This window comes from Choloepus didactylus, assembly GCF_015220235.1.
Source record: "Choloepus didactylus isolate mChoDid1 chromosome 11 unlocalized genomic scaffold, mChoDid1.pri SUPER_11_unloc1, whole genome shotgun sequence".
NCBI lineage: Eukaryota > Metazoa > Chordata > Mammalia > Pilosa > Megalonychidae > Choloepus > Choloepus didactylus.
The window spans coordinates 1522813-1539398 of NW_023637577.1; the positions used below are offsets into that span (position 1 = coordinate 1522813).

Below are 16586 nucleotides of genomic sequence, written 5' to 3' on the forward strand. Positions count from 1 at the left end.
TTTTGTTATAAAACATTTAATGTTAACCTACAGTACAATGTAAACTTTTATGAAAAAAATTTAAAGTACACTAGATTTCTTCAGTAAGTTATCACGTAACTATTCAGGTGCAGTACAAGTTGGGTCACTGCATCCTTTGGGGATGGATTTCCTGTTGCTGCGTTCTTCACAAGTCCTAAAAAACCAGTTGTAAAGTGGAACTCCTTGTCCAAGCACCAGATGATAATATTCCCCGATTCTGCATTCTGGGGGTCATGCTTCTTCCCACATTTTCTCAAGCTCTTTCCTTGGCTTTGGCACCATTTAGCAATTTTCATAATGACTGCTGAGTTGGAGATTCCAGGTTCTTTTTAGTATATTTTTAGAAGAGAGCAATATTCTCTTCTAGCCATCTCTTATCCAAATATCAGAGTGGAGATAAGCAAGGAGAAAAATACTTGCTGCAGGAAATTCTGCAGAAGTGGAAGAAAAGACCAGAGGGCCCCATTGAGGCTGCAGAAATTCAACTGACTTCCAAGAGATTGTCCTTGCTTGGTCATGTCCCATGGTTGTTTGGCTGAATCTACAACTTCAGTCTTGGGGGTGCAGAACAAAACCTAAAAAACTGCCTTTGTTTAGTTGACGACTTGCCATATCCCAGAGGTGATTTGGAAACAAGAGCAAATTCTTGTAGATCAGTGGTCTCTCAGGGTGTTCTCCCTTGCAGGCCCCATTGAGCTCCCAGTGGTCCCTGGGAGTTAACTTACTGATTGTACTGGCAATAAGTGACAAAACATGCAGCTCACCTTTCAATGAGGAGAAAAGGAGATGTCATCTAGAGATCAGTGCTAGAGTCAGTGAGGAGATAGGAATAGGGTCTAAGTAAAGCAGGGCCATTTCAAAGGACTAGGGAGATGCTTGTGCTTCAGGTGAAGCCTCTTGAACCCCAACATAAATGGGTAGGCCACCCCAAGAGTTGTACGGACATAAGCAGGACTTTTTCTTAATATTCTGGCATCTGACCTCCTTCATTGAACCAGGTATCAAAAGGCAAGAGGCATAAAGTGCACACTGTAAAACAAGATGCAGAATTACGAAGGACAAAAATTATGACTTGCCCAAAAAGGTGTGGGCAAGATGCTCATACACGACACCCAGGAAGAATGAAGTTCCTTAATATCCTCCTGCATCCTGCTAGGGAAACAGCAGTGAATTCCAGACAGGGAGGGAGGTTCAAGTTAAGTGGGGGGGAATTCCTCTTTGTGTGGTTGTCAGTGGGAAGCAGATTTCACATAGGATTGAGTGGTGAACATGGGTCATCCTGTTAAGCCACTCCAGAAATATTTGACAACAATCAGATGGTGATTTCCCACTTGCCTGGCCTTGGGTGTAGGAAACAAAGTGGAAAACCAGGAGCAGAACTCTATTCCCCTAGATCTGGTGTGCCAGGTGCCTGTGCCAAGGCCTCTAGGACATTCTTAGGCTCTCCAGGAGAGCCCCATGAGGCTCTTCATCCTGCCCCACACTGTTTACCCTACAACGGAGGGATGCAGAGAATCTTAACCACATGACTGTTACCTAAAAGAGCTGTCCTTAGGTTTTAGTTGAACACTAGAGACTGCAGGTGTTCTAACAAGGTATGTTCTATCTTGATCTGAACACTTGGCTTCATGGCATGCTAAGGAGCTATAGTAATTTCAGTAGATCATAATGTTACGAGTCCACACCAGGCTAGCTATAGAACACTTTGGAATACTTGTCAGTTCACAATGGCATGTTAATACATGGCCTGACCCATGTACTGTTACCAGGAATTCAATCACAGATGAGACATCCAGATGTTTAAAAACCCTATTACTTTGACACAGCAAAGAGGGAGAGGATTAAAAACTGCCTCCAGTAGGTGGCTCCATCAGAATTTGAAACGTGCCTAACAGTTTACAAAGGCCAGGAGGCTGGTCTTGGTCCCCTTCCTCAAGGCCTCTGGTTCTATCCTTAAAGGGGAAAACCCTGGCACACATCCACTGACACAGGCAGGGCACTCTCGTGTGGTTCTGCTGGCTCCACCACAGGCCCTAGTCCTTTGGAAAGGCACCAAGCTTGGCAAGTCAGGAAAGCTCAGAGCTGGGGAGGAACAGCATGCACACATCTCAAGAGGAATGAAGAGCTGCTGTCCTTTGGTTCAGACCACATAACCACCCCCGGTACAGATTTCCATGGAAAAGCTGCCATTGTGTGTACAGGTGAGTATACACAGAGTCCTTGTTGCATACATGGGTGAATCTGTACATAGACAGAAAACAACCTTTATGGGACTATAAACCTAGATTTCTTCCCACTGCTCTAAGTTGGGTGCATAAGTGGCAAGAAAGGACAGCAAGAGTTGGACCAAAAAGAACGACCTCTCTGGGAAGTTGAGAGGAACAATTTGCAGAAATAAGCACAAACCAGCCCGGGCACCTTTATTACACTGCTGTGGGCTAAGGAGCCCAAGCCATGAACTCATGGGTTTAAGAATTGGCTCTTTATCAAATAAAGTTAAGGAAATAAAATACACCTATGTCAGCCTCATTCCTTTGGTCAATACAAAGCAACAGAAAAAAGTTAAAAAGTTATTCATAAATTGTGGGAAGTTCAAGGAATATCTTTGTTCTGTCCCTTCTCTTCTCTCTCTTCTCCAGAGGTGGGAGAAGTGAGTCCTCAGGAGATGCTGTAGAGCTGGTTGATGGAGGTTTTTCATTTTTCTTTTCCATAAAAGCAAGAATGAATGAGAACTAGTGGGAATGTCCCCTTCCCCAGTCAAGACAATGGACGGGCTGGAGGTGAAGAGTCTCCTTTCGCTGGAAGGTGCGTGGTACAGAGGCAGGAGGAAGGGTGGGCTTGCCAAGCGGGTACGTTCATCACTGACCTCTCTTGCACACACACCAAGTTGTGACTCTTGCAGGCAGCATGGTTTCTGATCCTTCCTTAGGATGCAGCAGTCTTTTAAAAAAAATATTGTATTATAATAATAATAATATGAATTCCTTGTTTTTTTGTTTTTGTTTTATCCATTTCTTTTAGGAATTGGGGTGGGTGGGGAGAGGAAGAAAGTGTCATTCATCTGTTAGGTCCTGAACAAAGAGAACTTCTGTGTGGCTGAGTCCGGCCTCCTGCAGCGTGGGGGGGTTGGGCCACTCCTCTGAGGGGATGCAGGGCAGCACCCGTCGGGGGAAGTTGGCTTCAATTTGAAATTTTTCAGGGCTTTCCTTCAAGGAGAATAAGAAGTCATGGATTACCTGCAAAGGTCATATAGAAAAAGAAGAAAAGTCAAGTCAAAACAAGAGCTGTGAAGTCAAAATGTCCCCCAGCTCTCCACAGGGATGACTCTGGAATATGAATTGATCAGATTGCATTAGAATTCTTCTGGGTCTTTCCATTTTACAGGGCAAGTATGTATTTTAAAATACAAAAGTACAAGGCAAGTATTTTAAAATATACTTATTACCTAATCCCAGTGCTAATCCTACTCTGAATTGAATCATATGATTCTTCTTTGACAACTTGTCAGATATAAGGCTAAAGAAAAATTTATTTAGAAATAATCACAACATTACAGAAAAGATGGAAGTATGGGACCCAGAATTTTTTCCCCTTGAACCAGTTGAGAATGAACTGTGAACCTGATGTCCCATCACCCCAGTATACTTGAGGGTGTATGTCTCACAAACAAGACAATCTCTGACAGAACTACAGTATAACCCTCAAAATCAGGAAATTAACACTGATACATTATTACCATAATAATACACGGTAATATTATATTACATTATTATTCAGACCCTGTTCAAGTTTCACCAGATGTCTTATAACAAAAGGATGCAGTTTAAATTTGTGTTACATTTAGTTGTGGTGTCTCTTTTGGTATCCTCCTTTAGTGTGGAACAAATTCTCAGTCTTTCCTTGACTTTCATGATTTTGACACTTTTAGAAGATTAATTTTCAATCTTTGTAGATATTATTACTATTATTTAAAAGATTATCGTGAAGGGTTTTCCTTAATTTGTTCATCTGAGATTTCTCACGATTAGATTCAGGTTCTGCATCTTTGACAGGAATATTACAGAAATGATGCTGCATCCTACTCATTGCTTCCTGTTTAGGTGGAGCACAATTTCATTTTGTTCCACTACCTATGATGTTCACTTTGATCACCTGATTAAGGTGGGTTTGCCAGGCTTGTCCACAGAGTTATTCTTTTTCCCTTTGTAATTACTAAGTACTTGTGTGGAGGTACTCTTTGAAACTATGCAAATAAATATGCAGTTCCTCAAACTTTCAAAGTATTCATTTATTTATTTATAACAATATAGGTACATGGCTTCCTATTCTATTCAATGGCTTATAATATTACAATCATTATTACATGTTCAAATTATCCACATGAAGTCAGAAGGAGCCCACTCAAACTGGCTTCTGTGTCTTCTGACATCTCTCCATTATTCTTTGAGCAATTCTTTGCTTTCTGGCACAGGGTATTCCAGGCCCATCTTATGTTTCCCCTACCCCAGCCCTACAGTCAGCCATTTCTCCAAGGAGCCCTGATTCTTCTTAGTGAACAATGATATTTAGAAAGCAAAATCTAGGTGCTAGATATGCTCACTGCTATTGGGTGTTGCTGCTCAGAGAGCTACAGCTAAGAGCTAGGAATTGTGTACACACAATCACATACACATATCTATGTCTGTATTTCTCTATATATCCATAGTGAACCTGTGAGTTCACCACCCCTCTTTCCCACTTATACCCCCTCTTCCCTATGTATACCCACCTCACCCTGCTCTGGCTCTGACACTTTATCCTGGGCCACTGAGTTCCCTGTCCTGGGCAGCCCCCATATGTGGACATCTTCCTCAACCTGACTGAAATCTGACACCCTCTCTGTGGACCACTCTCTGTGGGAATGCCCCCCTCTGACTCTTGACAAGAACAAGTAAACCCTTAATGAGAGGTGAGGCAACATCATGAGAACTCAAATTGTTAACACTTAAAATGTGAGTGAGAAACCTCTGGAATAGGCCACCTTTACCTCTCGCTGTCTCTGACCCATGCCATCTGTGAAGACCAGCGCACTGGATCCGCTCTCTGGCCCTCTCCGGCTAGCATTCTGTTTCTAACCAAGACTCTGAGTGAAGGGAAATCAGTGTTGTGAAGGGCACTGCTAACATCCTTCAGATCAGCCCCAAAGATTAAGAACATACTATTCAGGTTTTTATCCTTTCCTTTTTGGGAACCTATTTCTCTCAGAACAAGCTTTCTAAGTTTATTCCTGTGTATGTGAAGCAGTGCTTTCTTCATCTGTTTCAAACTTATCTCTCGAGAGCTTTTAAGGGGCCATGATTTGAGAATTTAAGGAGTAAATTCATGTTACTTTTGTTTGATCCATTCATGATTTTATAAACTTTTCATATTTTAGTCTCCTATCAACTTCAGTCATTTTTAGTTCCCTCCTCTGCTTCTACAATTTCCATTAATGTTCTCTCTCCTTTGCTTTTCTTGCGGTGCTTCAATTAGACTTGCATAAGGTATTCTTGGTAAGGACCCAACATGGGATTTATATAAGGGTGAAATAATATTTTCTGTTTCCTGTTCAATCAGTGTAAGAATTACCTAATATTGGTACAAAGTTGCCATTTTTGCTTGCCACTGACAACAGGCTGATAACTTCAGGAAACAGATTACATCACCTCCAGAAGTCTTTTTGGGTTTGTAATAGATAGAAAATCCAGTTCTGGGCTGACTCTTATTTGGAGTCTCTCTTTTATGGTTTCATTCAAAAGACAGTCAGCTGCCACTTTCCTGCCATGCATAGGACATGGTGGTTTCTCTAGTTTTTTCTGCTTAGCACAGTCTTAGCATAAGACTATCATGAGTTGACTACCACCTGCAAATTGAACATTTCACTGAACTCTCACCCCAAAATCGATTATGAAGGGGAGAGTCCATAGGAAGATAAGGACATAATGTCTGTAAAAGTGCTGATAGCCTATACACTATTTTTTTCTTGTGTGTTACTATCCTTATGAACATCAAAGGCCAGCACTACCATGATACTTCATGACACTTCCTTTCTAGCTCTGAGTACAGTCCTCATTTATGACCAAGCAATTCTCTCAGTCTTTTAAAAACAATTTTTAGTGAGAAACCTGTTTAAAAGCCTTCAAGGATTACATAGTTAGCAAATGGGTCTTCTTTGGCCCCAAGCCTATTCTATTCCACAATTCTAATAGAGTTCTTCTATTAAACCCCAAGGACAGTACATTTCCTCCGATTAAATAAAGAGAAGCAATGAATGTGCTACCCAGCCTTGCTTGATTAGTCATTTAATCAACTGCATCATCATTTCTATTATGCAGTTTACTCCTGATTATGACAAGTGATCATGGAAATGGCAGAATCTACTATTGTCAATTTGGAAAGGCAACATACCAACTCAATTTAAGCAGAAACTTTCTTTTGGTTTTAAATACCAATAATGACAGTTAGCATTTGTGTGCTTACTATGAGTCAAGCCCAGTGTTGAGCACCTTATATGAATTTATAATCTTAACAAACACCCTAATCAGGAGTGCCTATTATTATACTGTTTTTACAGATGAGGTGACTGAGTCTTAGAGATTAAGTAAACTGATCCAGGAACATTAGTAACTCTGGAAGAATTAGAATTTGATCTCCGTTCTGTGAGATTGTAAGAGTCTCTGCTTTTAACTCCTTCCCATTTCTTCCAAGAGAAAGGGGAAAAAGACTATGGAATGATAAACACTGCTTACCCATGGATACCAAATACACAAGGCAGCCCCAAGAAGTGACTCTTTTATAGGGTAAATGGGTAGAAAAAGAAGGACAATTGTATCTAAACTGCATGTGCACTTACATCCAGACATGTATTTCAGGTGTTTCTGGGTCACTGGAAGCAAAGTGATCTCTACAAAGCAATGCAAGAAGAGTAGCACAAAAGAGCTGGGTTTTGAAGCCAATGCAAGAAGAGTAGCACAAAAGAGCCTTCCACCCTCAAATTCACAACTCTTTTGTGGCACCTTCTTTGTAAGGTACCATTTTGCTTAGCAGAATATGACTGATGAAAGAAAACCTTAATAATTGCACTAGGGTGGCAGCTAGAACTTAAGGAACCTACAATAAATAGTTTACTGCACTCTTGTTGGTGTCCACTGATGTCATACCCGTGTCTGTCTGTCTCTCTGTTCCTCCTCTGCTCCTCAGAGAAGCGGATATATCAACAACATTCTTGAGAGTCTGTAAAAGTTTCCAAATTCAAAGCCCAGACTCTACATACAGTTCAAACAACTTAGGCGGTCCTTACTGTTAGAGACTGTGAAAAGTGGAATCGTCTCTCTACTCGAGAATCATTGGGTAATTTGAAGATGATCTTGACGCTGTCAGGGTCATCAGGGGAAGGCTCAGGGGGCAGGCACTCCAACTTCCTTTCCTTTTCCTCCTGTAAATTCTGTAGACACACAAAGCAAAAGTGAAAGTGAAGCTGTGGCTCCAACAGGGAAACAGGAAACAAGAAACACAACGATCATGTAGGTTTACTGTGCCATCAGAAGAAAAAAATTAATGAACTACCATAAGAAAAACCTCTTGGTGAGCACCAGAAACAATCTGGTTCAAAGTGCTACTGCATCCCATGTTTTATTTATTGGCTACGTTTAGGTATTTAACTATTTGAGAGGAAAGGGAATGGCTCTAAGACACTGGTGATAATCTAGTGGTAGTACATAATGAAATAAGATCATGAATGAAATGCTGAATTAGCTAACACTATAAGAATATTTAAAAACTACTCCTATACCCTAAAGTAAACTATGGACTATAGTTAATCATATAATTACAATAATATTATAATATTGTTTCATCAATTGTAATGAAAGTATCCCACTAATGCAAAGTGTTAATAATAGAGAAAACCTTGTGAGTGTGTATGTGTGAGGAGGGGTGTATATAGAACTCTGTACTTTCTGTATGATTTTTCTGTAAACTTAGAACTTCTCTAATTAAAAAACAAAACAAAACTACTGCTGTGAATTAAGACCATTTTGAACTATTTATTATGTCCTAAACTTCTTTTTCATGGAAATGAGCTGTTTTGCCTGGCATCTACTCACCATTTTCATTCTTTCTAAATAATTTTTTCTTTTTTTGTGAAAATGCAGAAGACACAAAAATGTCAAAGAAAATTTACATCACCTTCATTTCCACCATCTAGCTTTTTTCCTTTCATAATTAAGACCAAGGTGGCAAAATCTCCACAGACCGGGAATCACAACAAGTAAAGACACAGGTTCATTACCTGTCGCCGTCTCTCCTCTGCCAGCTTTTGCTGTTGTACCTCCTCTTCCTTCCGCCGCTTCTGCTCCCGCTCCTCCCGTTTCTTTCTTTCTTTCTCTTGGTCTGCCCTGAGAGAGGCCAGGTATGCCTCATCCTGCTGTTGTCTTAGCACTTGGGTCTGGTTTCTTTCTTCCCTGTGAACAGATGAGAAGCATGGAAGGAAAACACCAATCTTACAAAGCCCTGTGTTCACTTAGATTGAAATTTTGAGGGAGGGCAAAAATGATGGTTATTTCACATTACCATAAAGATTTCCAAAAGCAGAATGGCAGAATCTGAATAAGCCGTCTTTTTTCTCAGTTTAATTTAGCAGAAAAAGAAATGGCAAGCTCCCCCGCCTCCAACTTCGAACTTTTAAAATAAAAATTTATCTGTATTTTTCCAATTATTTTTATGAAAAGATAATCAAGATCATGGTTTACAGGTAAATATCCCTTGGTTTACTGGATTTTTGTACCTTGTGCTGTTTTCTTAAAACTAAAAACCACACACACATACACACTGACATCGTGTAAGACTTGAAAACTGTGGAAACGTATTCAGTTCCACTAATCAATCATCATAATATTTTGATGTTTCCTATTTTCTCTCCTACACAGTTTTATTTTTCCTTTCAGCTGGAACAATATTTAGCCAAGGAGATTGCTTGAAGAGATGAACATTCCTACTATCATATATGCATTTCTTTCTTTTCAAAATTAAGATAAATTTTAAATGCAGTGAAACACTCTTAAGTGTACAACTGAATGAATTTTTAGAAAATCCTTCAACTCAATGAATCTTGCTAAATAAAACCATGTAACACCACTCCAATCAAGACATAAAACACTGCTATAACCCTAGTAAGTTTCTTCTCCTATTCACTTTTTAATGGTAAAATCATGCTATATTTATAGTGTTCATAGCCTGCATTTTCCTAACGCATAACAACCATTTCCCCATGTTATTAAAAGTTTTCCAAAAAATTTATGGGCATTTTGGCATAATATATCAAAAGCCTTAAATATATTTATACTGTTTGACCCAGAAATGGCATTCCCAAGAATTTTAAATTTTAATGTAGGAAAATCACCACAAATTGCAAAAAGCTACCTCCACAGATGCTATCTATAATAGTAAAAAACTGAAAACAATCTAAAAGTCCAAGAAGAGTGACCTGGTTCAATTGCTGTATTCGATAATGGAATGCTATGTAGCAATTAAAAAACAACACAGAAGAATAAGAATAATATTCAATGAAGAAAAGTACTGTGACACACTATTGTATGTAAAAGGCTTATAAAATAGTATTATCCCAAGTTTACCAAAAAATGGGTATGTATATAGGTGTGTATGGTATATGTTTGTGTGTCTATAAAGTTAAAAGGAAATATACCAGAATGTTAAAAGTGGTCATAGGATAATGGACGATTTTTGGTTTCTTTTTGGTGCTCTTCTGTGTTTTCAAATCTTCTACAATTAACGTACATTTACTTATGTAATGGGGAGGGAGTGTTTATAACCATTCCAAATATTTTACAATTAAGTTCTTTACATCATGTTCAGCTATTCTGGATGACAATATATGCATTCTTGGGCACAGAATGCTGTCTATATTTTGCATTATATCTCTAAGAACAAAAGATAATCTGATGTAGAGTTATTTGGGTCAAAGTAAATAAATACTTTTACATCAAATGGACAAGCCTTTTTAAAGTTGCCTGAAAGAAGAGAAGAAGTCAGTATTTGTAAACTATACAAATCTATAGTGGTCTCTCAGTTCCAAAATGTAACTAATTTGTACCTTTCTAGGCGCTCTGACACCAGGTAAGTCTGGTTTGCATCCATGATAAATGTCAGTTGGTTAATGAGGTCATCAGGTTGAATGAGGCCTTCTAACCGTCCCACCACAGTCATCCTCCGATCCTTTAGCATAATCATGGCCAGGAGAGGATATGTGTTCTCTCGCAAAGCCTGGGATACTGACAGAAAAAAGAACCAAAAGATCAAGAGCCAAGACTGGGGGATGAAACAGATCAACCCTCTGCCTCTCTATAGTGATCAAGAGAGAACGGCTTCCCCAGGTGGGAAAGAAGGGAGGTATCATTTATTCTCTGTATTTTGTCCTCCTTGCCTCTATATATTTGTGTCCCTATCCCCAGTGACCGATTAGAATAGAACAGGTTTTTCTGGTGGGGGTGTGGTTGCAATGATGAAGCTGGGGAGGGCTGAAGAGCTCAAGGAAATGTGTTCCTGATGCTAGGAGAGTGATCTAGAAAGAATCTGGCTACTGCTTAGCCTACTTTTTCCCTGTATGAGGGATCAAGCCTAAAGAAGACAAGGCTACAAGTCGCAGCATGATGCTACTGGTGACATTCATCACCATCAACTTTTTCTCTTTGCCTTTTCTTCCTCTTGCCTTATCTCTTCCTTATTCCTTTCCCTCTGTCTTCCCCAACCCCTGCTCCAAAAGGCTAGCTTTTCTACTCCAAAGGAGTCTAGAAAGTTGGTCTTCAAACAGCAAGACTTTATTGTAAAGGAGTTTTACCTATGTTTTCCCTGTGGTTTAAAACAGGAGATTTAAATAAGCTTCTATAAAAAATATCCTTGGTCTCCTTCTATCCACTCCTCAGCCCCAAAGCCAAATCAGAGTGGCAAAACACATGCTGCAGATGTTTTAAAACATACCGGAAGTAAAGATGCAGATTATAGGATGCAGGAAAACATTCTTGCATCTTCGATCCCCAGGATCTGACAAAGTGCCTGGCATGCTAGCATGTAATTAAAGGTTGCTGAACAGAAGTAGCTAAAAAGTGACTACAATTTTCTTTACTGGACACCTTTATATTTTATACTGACCTCGAATAATATCTATTTCTAGTTAAAAGTTGCTGACAGCAAAGATCTGAACTCTCTCTCAATCCGTATCAGCACTCAAGGTACTCAAACAACTAAACTGGTTGTGCAAGAAGCTCTGGTAGAATTGCTGATGAAGAGAATAAACACTTCAGTAAGAAGCCCATTAAGATGAAAGGCAAGCTGCTGGCCAGGACTGGACGTTTTTAAAAATAAAACAGGTTCTGGCAATGGTTAACTGTAAAGAATGGGCTTTGGAGTCAGAGAGACCTGAACTTGCTCCAAAACGTGCTAACTGTGTGATCCTCAGCCAGCGCCTTAAACTCTTTGAGCCTACTTCCTAATCCATAAAGTGAAGGTAATATAACCCCATCTCCTGGGACTGCTGAGAGGATTAAACAAGATAATATACAAATAGCAACTAGCATTGTGCCTACCACTGTCATGCAATAAATGGCATGTTTTTTCAGACCATTCCAAAGAAATTCAACAGTCTTGACGAGGCAAAAGAAACCCAACTTACCCCTGTATCCCTCAGGTTTGTTTGTGGAGCATGCCCAGAAGAGCATCCTCGTGTTTATTAATGAAATAACTTCAGGTGCACAGAGTGTGTTGCTGTGGAGAGGGATGAAAAGGACATGAGAACAACTTGCTGACTACAAACTATCAGCAGATAAGGTCAGAAAAGAGAAAGAAAGGATCATTCCACTCACCGACAGAACTCATCAGAGTCCTGGTGATCATCTCCATGAAGGTAAACCAAAAGAAAGCGAAGCTCCCGCTTGGCATCATTAAGTGCCTGTGAGGAACAGAAGGTCACTGATTATTATGATGGCTGTGCCTTGAACTTTTAATTAGGTTAGGGTCCTAATGGTAGAGCTATATGTTTAGAAACAAAAAGAGAAAACAGGAAAAAAAGGCAAGCAAGAAACCAGAAAATGCCTGGGCTCCTATCTTCACACCCCTGGAATTTTTCTCCCTATAGAAAATCCAGGCAAATAAGCTTTAATGAAAAGGTTTTAGTGTTGTTAGGATTTAAATTGCATCAGGCATATGTGAGTAGAAAGGCTGACAAATACAGGTCCCCAACAAATCACAGAGTAGTCAGCTGTTCCCAATCTAAAGGAAGAAAAAAAAAAAAAAAAAAAAAAAAACAAAACCCAGGAGAATCTGGGCACATGAAAAGGGAAGTGAGAATTTTGCCACTTCACAGCTACAGCATCCTTGTAAATAAAAAGTAACTGTGAAGAGGAGCCTGACTGCAGGCCACATACCCAGAGGCATGAGGGAGTGGGAGACTCAAAGCTATTCTAAAGAGCAAGGTTTTAAAAGATCCTCAAAGATAAGGCTAGTGCCTAAGATTCCTGTGAATGTTTTTGCATTTTCACAATTCTGAGCACACTATCCCTGAATTAAGATTTCCTGAATGACCAATGGTGGTCTACCCTCAGGATCACAGCAAAGTGGGTGCCTGAAGGGTCCCCCATCTTGTTCATCTCTGTATTTCTAGCATTGAGCATGGGTACTTAATGTTTGTTGAGTGGGATGGGAGCAGCCAGAGAGACTGCCTGTGAGAAAGAACAGATGCGGGAGAATCAAGGCAGGAAACAACGGTAAGCATTTCTTTCTCCACATAGATTCAGGAATCCTAGAGGCTGCAGGATAGAGCCACACCTTTGCCTATGCCCACAGTGGTATTTCTACATTTTTCTCTGCCAAACTACAGATATGCCTAACACCACAGAACTATTTTTTCCCCTGAGAAGCAGCAGTACAATCAAAGGCCTGTGTGGCTTGGATTGAATGAAATGTATCAACTTGCATCTATGTTCCATGCCCTTATTCAATTCTGTGAGGGATTAAAGACGACAGGACTTATCCTCAAAGGGCTTACAGCCTGGTAGAGGAGATAAGACATGAACACACACAGTTTAATATAAGGAAGAATATGAAACTTCTATAAGTTAAAAAAAAAAAGTTATAGGAGAACCAAAGGAACTATAATATTTTTGGTTTTGAGATAGGGAAGGGTAGGGTAGAACAATCCAAAAAGGTTATAAGGAGTGACATGAGCTGGTTGAAGGATGGGCAAGATTCCAATTAGCAAAAATGTGAGGAAGGCATTCCAGGTAGAAGAAACAGCAAAAATATAGGCACAGAGATAGGAAGTTACAGAGTATTTTCAGAGGATGGTTTAGCAGGAATCTAGGACATAGGGAGAGACAAGTTATGTGAGAAGACTTCAAAGGGAGACTGGAATTAAGTCCAGGAGGATCCAGCTAAAAGGTTTGGTCTTTCTCCTCCCCACCATAAGCAGTAAAGAGCTACTTAAGGTTTCTGAATAAAAGAATGACATGATCGGTGCTGAGCTTTGCTTTCCTTTGAGGACAGAATCATATAAATAAATTGGCATCTATATGGTTTGTGGCACTGACCTGGCTGTACGTTCCCTGGTAGAAGACAGGGTGTGCCTTCCCATATTTCTCTTCAAAAGAGTGCATAAATGAAACAATGTCCCCAACAGGGTCAGTGACCCGGCTGCGAGGGTCAGGCCGTATAAAACGAAGAGCAAACCTGGGAAGGAAGGAATAAATAATCATATGAATCCGGCTTACTGTAGTGCACATAGAGTGGGCCAGTTTGTAAAGATTTCTAACAGAGCCAGAGGCATGGCAGCAAAGGGAGGTGAATGGTCTGTGAGGGGATCACAAAATCTGAGAGTAAAGTATGGCTGAAAAGCTGCAAAGCAGCAAGTGTCGCTCCATTGCCTGCTCAAGAAGAATGTAAACTACTGGGATTATAAATTCCAACAGTGGCCTAGACAAATCCTGAGTACTTCTTGCAGAAAAAATTAGAGTTAGGGCTAGAAGATTTGGTAAAAAGAGACACAGTGGATCAGGCTGTGCTTCCAGTCTCTGTAGAATGGCACTAACATGGTAGCCTCTAGCCACGTGTGAATATCTAAATTTAAATTTAAATTAATTAAAATTTAAATACCATAAAAATTTCAGTTCCTCAGTCATGCTAGCCACATTTTCAGTGCTCAATAGCCACATGTTGTTAGAGGCTTCCATACCGGACAGTGCAGATACAGAACATTTCCATCATCCTAGAAAGTTCTATTGGACAGCGCTGCTCTAGAACAGAAATCTGTCTCTGCCTGTCCTACTTGCCTCCCCCTCTCCTTTCTGTTCTTCTGGGATTTAGAATTTTAATTCAAACTCCCAAGGTATTCAGATTATGGATAGGAACTTCAAATTTTAAATTTTAGTCACAATTTACTTGCTCTTCAAAGGGACAAGTAAATTCTGCTTGATGATTTATGGCTGATGGCAATCATGGAGGAAGTTGTAAAACTGATCAAAAGTACATGTGGCTGGCAGCTATTGTACAGTTAAGGATGCAATTACCTGGTGGCATCACTTTATTTTTTTCTAAGTAGGCCATCCTACTGTATTTGTGTAGCCCCATTTTTTATCCTTTGGGTTTCCACAGAAGGCAATGGGGCAGAGGCCTGCTAAGTCAATGTGCTACATAACATAAACAAGTTGCTTGGATGATACAGCTGCATTAAAATTAGTAACACATGCCATGCATATTTTTCCATGGAAAACAAACAATATTCATTTATTTGAGGAATTTCTAGCACAGAAGAAGTGACGAAGTTATGACACTTTCTTCACCAAATCTTGAGTCAATTCCTATCCCCTTAAATTTCCTCTGTATGTATAATTCCACTTGGAATGTATCCTGAGTAATCAAATCAAATTTATTGACACAAACATTCCAGAGCAAATTAAAACCACAAAATATAAGAAGTTGTGTGTGCAGGCGGGTCGCTAGACATCCTTCAGAAGATTGATATTTTGATTACATCAGCAGATTCTAATTTCTTTTCTGAAATTAAATACTTTAAGATTATCTCCAAATCTTGGTGAACAGATAAAGGCTTTTAACTTTTTCTCATTACGATATATATATGGTCTAGATGATTTAGGACAATCAGTTTAAAAAAAAAAAGAGATGTCTATTCAATCTTCTTTAGATTTAAAAGATTCATGTGCCCATTCTTAGTAAAACAGTACTAATTGGTTAAATGGTGAACCATTAAGAACTTAGTTAAAGCAAGGAAGCCATTAAGCAGGCAGGCTCATAAAACACCAAGGGGCCAAGGTAAAAGGTACTGATCTGATCCTTGCACTTCTGCAGTAGCTGGGTCTTCGCCTTCAGTCTCTGCTCCCTAGTTGGATGTCCTATATTTGGAGGGAGGTACAGGTTGCCCTGTATGCAAGACCCAGACCACCTATTCTAGCTCTGTCCCTTGGCCTGGATACCCCCATAAACATTTTCATTTTCCCCCTTAAAACCTAGGCATTAAGCCTAGTTCATCCGTAGGCCAGATACCCCAATTCTGATGTGGCAACTAGATGAGGCCCACTCAGTGTTTTCTAGTCTTAGACACTCTGTAGCTTCCACTGAGCCCTTTGAATGGCGAATGAAGGAAGCTATAAGAAAGGTGAAGGTTTGAAGTGGGTGTATATATGAAAGGGTACCAGGATCAGCAACTTACAGCTACCAGGGCAGAGGGAATGTACAGGAGTGTGTAGAGAGGTGAAACTGGTGTAGGAGGAATCTCAGGAGAAGTGGGTAATCTCAGAGCAAGAGAATTTGTTGGGATCGAGTAGTGGAATGGAGTAGAAGTAGTTTAGGGTAAAAGTTATAACGAGTGTGAAGCTAGAAGATAATGGTGGTTAGAAAGGATAGGGTGTGAAGATTAACTAGGGAATGTAGAGATAACAAACAAGGTGGGGGGGTACTGATAAATGTAGGTAGACTGATTCTTGAAAATGATAGGCAAGATTTAATGCAAAACAATCCCATTTCATAACACCTATCATTATGTTTCAACAATTTAAATTATTTTCATATGCTATTAAAAGACTGCCCAGGAAGAACATCCAATCTGAAGGCAAATTGGCAAGTTAAAATTGATAGAGCAGAAATCTTATTCTGATCCAAGTTTAAGCTCCAAAGTCTATCCTGTTGCTACTAATACATAAATACAAAAAGGTACGTACCTAAATATATCAAGTATCGTATAATAGGTAAACCGGAATGGAAGCATAATCAGGTAATAACCCCATCCGAGCAGCCCCTAAAATTCCAAAAACAAAGTTAGATACCTTTTAATTTTCTCAATCCCTAGTACTTTACAAAACAGCACTTTCAGAACTTTATACTCTTTTTTATCCTTTCACATTATTTCTTCTCCAGTATGGTTCCCTCTTCCTGGCCACCTCAGCTTTCTTACAGACCAACTGCCTTTGATCTCATTTTGTCTAATACTATCATATTTTTCCCCCACATATTTTATTTTCATGTTA

The 16586-nt window shown here is 39.7% G+C and overlaps 1 protein-coding gene across 3 annotated transcripts in view; it reads right to left on the bottom strand.

Moving 5' to 3' along the window:
• The window catches only part of FAF2 (Fas associated factor family member 2), a 97271-nt gene continuing 80685 nt past the window's right edge, over positions 1-16586 (bottom strand). For 2 of the 3 annotated variants that reach the window (XM_037823048.1, XM_037823049.1), the window contains 8 exons: positions 16281-16357; positions 13638-13776; positions 11916-12001; positions 11726-11817; positions 10151-10328; positions 8330-8501; positions 7340-7483; positions 3075-3257 (listed from right to left, as the gene is read on the bottom strand). In XM_037823048.1, coding sequence (XP_037678976.1) covers positions 3075-3257; positions 7340-7483; positions 8330-8501; positions 10151-10328; positions 11726-11817; positions 11916-12001; positions 13638-13776; positions 16281-16357 — 1071 coding nt within the window. Of the gene's footprint in view, positions 3258-7339; positions 7484-8329; positions 8502-10150; positions 10329-11725; positions 11818-11915; positions 12002-13637; positions 13777-16280; positions 16358-16586 lie in introns of all 3 variants that reach the window. The other variant, XM_037823047.1, reaches the window with a different exon arrangement.